The 8950-nt window shown below is 32.0% G+C and overlaps 1 protein-coding gene across 3 annotated transcripts in view; it reads right to left on the bottom strand.

The window, feature by feature from the left end:
• Positions 1 to 1006: 1006 nt before the first annotated feature.
• Positions 1007 to 8950, bottom strand: part of LOC110113736 (kinesin-like protein KIN-14I) — a gene marked incomplete at its 3' end in the record, with an annotated part of 30900 nt that continues 22956 nt past the window's right edge. For all 3 annotated transcript variants that reach the window (XM_028694507.1, XM_028694506.1, XM_028694505.1), the window contains 7 exon segments: positions 1007 to 1207; positions 1313 to 1459; positions 1544 to 1696; positions 2637 to 2739; positions 2851 to 2966; positions 3080 to 3261; positions 3345 to 3444. In XM_028694507.1, coding sequence (XP_028550340.1) covers positions 1007 to 1207; positions 1313 to 1459; positions 1544 to 1696; positions 2637 to 2739; positions 2851 to 2966; positions 3080 to 3261; positions 3345 to 3444 — 1002 coding nt within the window.

The following is an 8950-nucleotide window of genomic DNA, read 5'->3' as shown; positions in this document are numbered from 1 at the left end:
AAACATAATGATTATGTAGATTAACATAAAACATATACACTTTCATTGATATCATGAAAAGTTACTCTAATCTCATGAGAGAAAACATTCACTATAAAGCTATTATATCATAAAGTATGCCTCCGTTATTATCTATATTGTATGCCCTGATACATTGCCTTTATGCTTTAAAAATTAAAATTTGCTATTGGTTTGAATTATATTACTCATTCATTATAAAACTTTCCTCATAATAGATTCTACAAGCTTTCTTAGTGGACCATCCCAACAGTAGTTATTGTATTCGGTATTTTTGAGTTTATGATGTAGTTGTACTTTTGTTTGTGTTTAGTTTGGGTAATATTTGTTTATATAGTTATTTTCCGCATTAACTTTTCAATAGTTGTTGCTATGTCCCTATTGAACTCTTGTTATAGACTCTATTGATATTGATGAAATAAAATGCTATCTACTTTCTTTTTCTTACCCTCGCATATTTTGCTAACAATTACTTGTCATGGGACAAAATAAGTTTAATCCCTCCGTTATGTTTCATGTTGTCAGGGTGTAGCACCTTATAGACCCAAGGCATGATAAGTCCAATTGCAAAAAACATGAACACAAATAAAAAACCAGTACTACCTGAGACAATCACAATGCACATACAAAAGGAATAAAAATAATAAAGTTTGTAGCTCCAATATTTAAAATAAAAAATTTGTCATAACGGTATCAACTGTTCACATAGGTAATGAACATCGAGTATAAAATCAGGCAACTGAGACAAAGTAACGACAACATAAATGCCTACATTTATTCATCAAAGCCAGGAATAATCGTTAATATTGTGCAAGATAGTTTACTAACACCTGAACTAACATAATTATTAGTATTTATTACTGAAGATGGAACTTATTTTTTATCGTCAGCTAAATAGAGGTTATTGTTGCAAAATTGCTAGTTGTTGTAAACTGAAACAATCAAATTTCTTATGCCACTAGAATTCTGCATAAGTAAAATTGCTCACCTTATCTGCATTCTTATGAGATTCTTCAACAGATTTTGTTAACTCCAGTACACGTTTTGCGTAATTATCAAGACCAGATGAATTGACATGACAAGTTAAATCCTCTTGAGGAGGACCTACAGCAACACTACGTGCTTTTGAGTATCTACGCAACATTACATCATTTATATGCGTTTGAAGGGCAACACAAATTTCCTCTCCCTGCAAAGTTTTATCAAAGGACAAAGATAGCACAGTTCATAAAGACTTTTCCTCAAAAATTGATCAAATCATGTGTGTATACACACACACGTGCGTGTGCTTGACCTGCTTTGTTTCAAATTGGAAAATATGAAGTACGCCTGCAACCCTCATCTTAAAGAAAACAGCAGTGTTGCTGCTGCCAAATTGCATAATATCCCTAAGCTCTGATGAGTGCAAGTATTCCTTCGGAACCGGACGAAAAAAATGGACCTACAAAGCAATAAAAATGAATTTATCCTGAACACGGTAGCTTTTCCTCATGTCATATGATATGCCTATGTGCAAAGTACTAACCCCACGCTTATTTATGCCTAAATTAATTAGACCAGGTAGAAGACCGATTGGATCATCTATCTTACGCAAGCTGAAGAAAACTGAGTTTCCATAAGGTAGAGTACGAAGGATCCTAAGGAACTGCTGCCTTGCGTCATCCTTAGACAACTGCTCCTGCATGGATTAGAAAACATGTAAGATGAAAATAATTAAAACGTAGAATTTTATCGTATGGGCTTCGTTGCTAATATAAAGTTGTATTGAGTTGTTTAATACTGCCGTTGCCAGGTCCCAAGTTTTGGATGAAAAAAGTGGAGGGTTCGTTAGGTAGTCGACAGCCAGCGTAAAACTTGACGAACAATAATAACATGAATCCTTTAAGAAATTGTGTTAATGCTAGGGCGTCCCATGGAAGCGACGCACTGTATGGCCTGAATACAGTGACAACAGGATTGAATCTTGAGTTCTACGAAACAAAGGAATGTTACTCTCACAGAAATGGAGAAGCTGCTCTAGAAGTATTGCCCATAGCATAGAGCCATGGGGAAGATGCACGAGTTGCATGGTGGTTGCCATCGCAAGTATTCAAATTATGCTTAATAAGGCTTTTGAAAATAAAAGAAATTAAAGCAGTAACAACTGAGGCATTGATGAATGATATAAAATGAACTTGCATTACAGGGTACTCAATTTCCTACAAGCCCAACATTAAATTAAATCAAAATTTCTATATCAACATGCATCCGTAGCTATCATGACTATAAATACCAAAAACAAAAGTGAAAGTTTACATCTACTGTCAGATGCTAAACAGATAATGGACCATGAAAAGATCAATGAAAATTCACATTTCAAAATAGCCTGCACACAAATGTCCCATGATAAGGAAAATAAATCATCATTCAATTTCGTTGATGAAATTTAGAATTTTCAAGGGTCTCTAGTATGCCCCCAGAAAAAAATATATTTACAACAAATATTAATGAGCATTTTAGGAGTACAATAACTAAATCATGTTGATGAGAAGATAAATCTAAGAAAATTATTTGTTAAATGAGCTATATTAACTTTATATTACTTCCACAATAGCATTATCAATTGACACTGTAGTTACCAACAAATTATAGCGAGAGAGAATATCAAGCTCCCACTCTCTCTTTGCCCTCGTAATTGCAATTTGTCGTGGTAAAAATCTTTCAAGCAGTGAAATCCACTCACTGTAAAGATAGCCATTGTTTTAAAAGAGGTCCTGCATTAACAAAGCATAGATGGAAAAGTGGAAATGCTTGATAACAACTACTAAATTACCAATTTTACTTGGTACTCACATGCATGTTTCAGGATTATGAACAAATCCAATTTCACATAATATTTGAAGGGCAGATAATTGAGCTGCATCATCCCTACCAACTGGATAATTTCCCAAAACATAGTCATGTTGCAGCTGTCAAACAAAGAGACAGATATAAACAGTAAATTATCAGAAGAATTACACCATCAGATCTAAAATGCTTAAGGGTATATGACGTGCATTGTAGAGATCCAAAGTTAACATACTTGAACATAGGACAGTTGCACAAACATAAGATCGGTAACAGCTTCATCTGACTCGCGAAATAATCTTTTCTTAAATGTAAGTTTACAATGCAAAATTTCTCCTTTGTTGCGGTCTTTGAGTGCTTTAAATTCAGTCAACAAATCCCCGATATATTTGTTATCATCTAACCCAATGAATTCCTCTGCATAAAATTGCACAGCTTAGTAAGAGAACTGCCTTATTAAAGGTTTATTTTAAAACATGAAGATGGAATTGGAATATTACCATTACCACTGTCAACAGATTTTGAGCATTGTACAACTTTTCGGCATTCAAACAAACTGAAAGATGAATAGATCGGAAGTTTGATTATGCTTGCCAGCTCCTGATGAAGATAATTGTTCATGAGAAACATATGATTCAAATATGAAACAAAAATTAAATTTCACATCATAAAGAAAGCCTGCTAATGTGATGGGGACATCAGAGCTTGGAAAGTCTATCAAAGAAGTGGTCGTCGATCTACAGCCACGGTCGAATCAATGTATTTTTGAGTCAATGTGATGGGGACATCAGAGCTTGGAAAGTCTATCAGAGAAGTGGTCGTCGATCTACAGCCACGATCGAATCAATGTATTTTTAGTCGTATTATGTACTTGTCTTTTATTATTTTATGTTTGTATTTGCTTTTGTTATTTTTCACTTTTACCCCTTACTTAAGAGAGGTCATGTGTAACCCAAAGGGCATTATCGTATTTTTTATTTTGAGTCCTTTGTATGAGGCTATATATAGGCCTTATGTTCTCTTTTCATGTTCAATGAATGATTATTACTGAAATTCCAGCTTTTGTGTCTCTTGGTGAGTTTATGAGTTTGGATAGAGGAGCCTAGGAGAGGCTAAACGTATTACCCAACAACCACCCTCGGGTGAGTTCTTGGTTCTCTAACCTTTTTCCCCTTCTTCTCTCCCTTGGAGCAATTGGCTCATCCCACCAACACCACCTCAAACCACCACCCTCCTTCCCCACTACAACCACCGGCCCACTTACCCAAAACCACTCCACCACCGGCCCTTCACCCAACAGAACCTTCATTTTTTAACTTCATGCAATTTTTAAGTAGAAGATCTAAATGTTATTTTCTTCCATGGTGACAGAAATAAAACATATGCACCTAACACGAGCAAACAACAAAAAGAATAAAAAAAATATTTTAATTTTTTGAAGTTTCTTATATTTTAATTAATACTCATCTCTTTGTTGATTAATAATTTTCGAAAAAGAGGAAAATAAATGAGATTGAAAAAGACAAAAAAGATTGGGAGACCTTTGATTCCATTGATAATGAGGTAGGGAAGAAAGTTATTCGCTATAATGATGACTCTAATGAAAAACCCTAAGTGATGACAGCATTGTTGACTTGATTTGTTATTGTGCTGGTAATTTGATCTTTAGAAGTTTAATATTGAAGAATATGAAACTATGAATGAATAAGCTAATCTTGCGCTAAATATAATTAATGTTTAACCATAACATGATATATTATATAATTTTTACTTAATTTTTAAATCTCATGTTACTTTCCCATGTTGATGCTTACATTACAATCCAATTTTACATAATTTATTATTTTCTACTTGGCCGACCCCATGTAGTGGGACAAAGGCTTGACGTTATTGTTGTTGTTGTCGTCGTCGTTGTTGTATTATTTTCTACTTTATGTCTTGCACAATTTATTACTTCATATATACATCAATTTGTTACTTCTTAGTACATTAGAATAATAAAATGCCATTTTGCAATATATTATTTAGTTATGATGCTAATAATTCACTTCCAACCTTCATTTTAACTTCATGCAATTTTTAGATTATGACGCTTACACCTCAAAATGGCTTAAGGCTTACAACTCATCTCACTGATAGAAAACACCTCAATATCCAATTGTTAAATTTCAAACCTTGATTTTAAACACTACTTAAATTGTCTAGAATGAAAACTAAACGAATATTGATTTACTAAAGATTGAATTTTGCTCTAAGGAAGAGGGGGCTTGGTAACGTCATAGATGAAGTTTGGTGACTCTTTCAAGCCTTGCCAATTTTATGAGTGATAAGTTCTCAAATCACTTTAAATCTACATCTCTTGTTGTAAACTCTTCTAAAATTATTCCCTCACACTTTCATATCAATTACTCATTCATTCTCCCACAAAATTATATCTAAAAAGCCTATCAGGGCTCTTAGCTAAGACTAGACTAAATCTAACAATGTTTTGCTCTGAACCCTATTTAGCTGATCTAAACCCTTCGAATTTTATGAAACTTTATAAAATTAAAGTAGACACACTTCCATTTTCAAGATTTTTCAAATTTGAAACACTAAAGCCATAAATTCTAAGTTGGAAATTTTGGCCAGATCACCCTTTCCACTACTTAAGCCAATTTCCCTTGCATGAGAATTTAACACCACTCTTATTAAATCATTCCAAAGGTTACTATACCATCCCAAACACCTTTTAGAAGCCTTCCAAGTCGAATTCATTAATCACCCAAAGGTCTAACAACAAGCTACACCACTAAAAGCCTCATACAGCCTACACAAGAGAAATTATCCAAAATATTTCTGTAAGAAAAAAGAAGAAATCTAGCATCTTGTTGATCCTAATAAAATATAAAAAATTATACTTTTGACTGAAATGAATTCTATGAAGATGAAATGATTATGGAATTCTATGACGCATGAAAGCAGTGGGCTATATGTATTCCTCTACAATAAGAAAAATTTGGGATGTCGCAAAACAATGTATTAAAAAGTGAAGTATTTTGTAATCATCTACGAGGTCAAAATTAAGATTTTAACAACCAAGCAATATAATCTTTCTATCATTGAGTACTTTAATGCAATAAATGTTTATTAGCTTGAATAGAATAATATGATATGCTGCAAGGACGTGATAATTCTCAAACAATTTGTAAAAGGAAAATAGATATTTGATTTCTTGCAGGACTCTATAATGACTTCGACTAACTTTATTTTCAAATCTTAAACAAAATAGCCTACCATCACTAAAAGGGATTTCTTTTCATATACAAGCCAACGAAGGAAGAAAAAAGGAAATGAGTTTTACACTCCGATCTCTGAAATATTTATCATGAAAACCACAAAATCATAAGGTAAGAAGCTTACAGCTACATACTCTTTCCTTAAAAAAGGGCAAAAACATTATCTAAAGATAATTTATGATGCAAATACTTCAAGAAAAAAAGAGGCATCGAAGGAAAAAATACAATTTCTATGAAAAGTCTCCAAGCAATAGTGAAACTAAAAAAAGGTCACCAAAATTGGTAGTCTGTCAGATGGAATCCAAAGGGCTCAATCTAGAAGAATTTAGCAAACTCATAAACTCTCTCAAAATCACCAAGATCATGCTCTAAAGCTCAAAATGGTATGACTTCTAAGACTTCATTTGGGAAAACTTTCTCATTGCCTTGCTTTTCAGACCGCAACCACAGTTTTTGTTTGGTCACACCTTTTTTTGTTGTTTTAAGGGAATTTTTGTACTAGAAAATAATTTTCTACAGTAACTTTTTAAAATAAATTCCCACCAGCTTTATAACAACCTTTACAAAAAATTGTAGCCATCCCAAATGAACAATAACTCTTGTGTTTTTAGTGCATAGAATAATTTCAAGCAATATAAAAAATAAAAAGGCTAATGGTTCTCTAAAAACGAGTGCAAATCAAAAAAATGCTTCATGTTCCTCCATATTTACTCTCATTACTGCATTGCATGTTTCTTATCTTGCCAATCCATAAAATCATTAAAGATAACAAGTGTAAGATAATTTTTTTGCTAAACATTGTGTAAGATTTTTTTTATTTTTTTATTTTTGCTAATCATTTTAAGACCTCACTGCGAGAAAGATAATTGGGCAAACTAGAGAAAAGCATGAGTTATATTTTCTTGAAAATGGAAATCACTTATCATATTCTTTCATTTCTACCCTCAATATAAAAGCCATTTCAATCCATCATTATTATAGACTAGGCATCCCTCTTTCAAAATTGTACAAAATATGATTTTTTTTTTCTTTTTTTAAATGTAAACATGAAAGTTTATCATTATGAGATTTATAAAATTATCAAATATCTTATTGTTATACTTCCTAAAAGTAATTCTAGATCTCTACTTCTTCTATAGGTGTTCACACTGAGATTTAGGGACCTTCTAAAACTACTAACATATCTAAAGCTATAAAATTTATCACCTACATTAATGATTGCACTCAAATGACATAGGTAAATCTAATTGAATAAAAATATAATGTCAACACCATTCTCCCCTTTTTTAGAGTCATGATAAAAACAATTTCAAGCTAACAATAAGGTATTTCAGACAGATAAAGATCGTGATTATTTTAATCACATATTATCATCTTTTTTTCCAAAATGAATGTATCATCACCAATTCTCATCCTGATAGTCCCAATAAAATGAAGTGACAAAAAGAAAAATTCATTATCTTTTAAAAGCCAATAAAACTCTTTCAAAATCAATGTCAAAAAGATACTAGGGATAAGCAATCCTGATTGTTACATATTTAATCAATAAAATAACAATAAGAGTGATTAGCTTCAAAAGTCCTATAAATTATCTAGCTAAATTTTTCCCTACAAATAACTTCCTATCAAAAATTCTTCGGAAAATATTAGGGTGCATTACTTCTGTGCATCTCCACAAATAACGTAATAGTAAACTTGATCTTAGAGCTCTCAAGTGTGGCTTTATTAAATATTCTTCCACTTAAAAAGGGTATAAGAGTTATCATCATACCATCAAAATATATCACATTTGATGACAAAAAAAAAATTAATTGAACTCATCTTCAGGGAGAGAATATTCAACTGCAAGATAAATTTTATTAAACCTCTATCTTTCATTTTGATATTCTTAAAACACAAACTGAACAAATTCAAATACAGTACCCCTTCAAGTCTATAAAAAATGAATAAGCCTGACCAAAATTCAACAAATTTAAGAATCGAAATCATTGAAATTAGTCTGAGGTTGCTGAAATTATTGAAGTGATTGATCTAATGTTGATTGGTTTGTATATGGAAGGTTGTTTTGATCTTCATACAGTTATTTTGATGGCTTCGAGTAGATCTTCTAAGGGAGATAGTTCGGATAATTTCTATGGTGAAGCCAGAATCAAGATTTTCAAAGGCGAAATCGGGAATCGAGGCATTTTTTCTAAGCGAGGCAAGGCGTAAGCCTCGAGGCGGATCGAGGCGTAAGCCTCAAAACGATTAAAATAAATAAATTTAAAATTATAAATAATGACAAAAAATTACAAAATATTATGTCAACTATGAATTTGAAGATTTGTTTTAAGATAATATTACTGGAATACAAGATTTAAAATAAACTCACTTAAAAATAAAACATCCCCTTAGGATCAAGACCTAAAGCAGGCTCATCATCACTTTGATTGCCTTCAGAAGAATCTTCATAATTAATTTCAAAGTCATCCTCCAACCCTTTTTCATCTATAATATTTTTTCGTTTATCTCCTATATAAGTTGATATTTCATGAGCTCTAAAATGAAAAAATAGTAACATACAAAATAATTCATTATATTTAAGAATACCTTTAAATTTTTTTAAAACTCCAATCTCACTTTGTTTCTTTCTTTTATATACTTGGGCAGTTGCTTCATTTTCTTCTTCATTGACATGACTTTCTCCTTCTGCTTCAACTTCAGATACATCAGCATTCTTAGGAGTAACCCATTCATCATCAGATTATAACTCATCAACAAGCAAAGGGTCAATTTCATTCTCGATATTTCTTTGATTTTGCAATTTGAGATGTCTATCTTTCAGTTTT

The sequence above is a fragment of the Dendrobium catenatum genome, unplaced genomic scaffold, assembly GCF_001605985.2.
Source record: "Dendrobium catenatum unplaced genomic scaffold, ASM160598v2 fragScaff_scaffold_497, whole genome shotgun sequence".
Taxonomy (NCBI): Eukaryota; Viridiplantae; Streptophyta; class Magnoliopsida; order Asparagales; family Orchidaceae; genus Dendrobium; species Dendrobium catenatum.
This window is presented reverse-complemented; position numbering and strand designations above follow the sequence as displayed.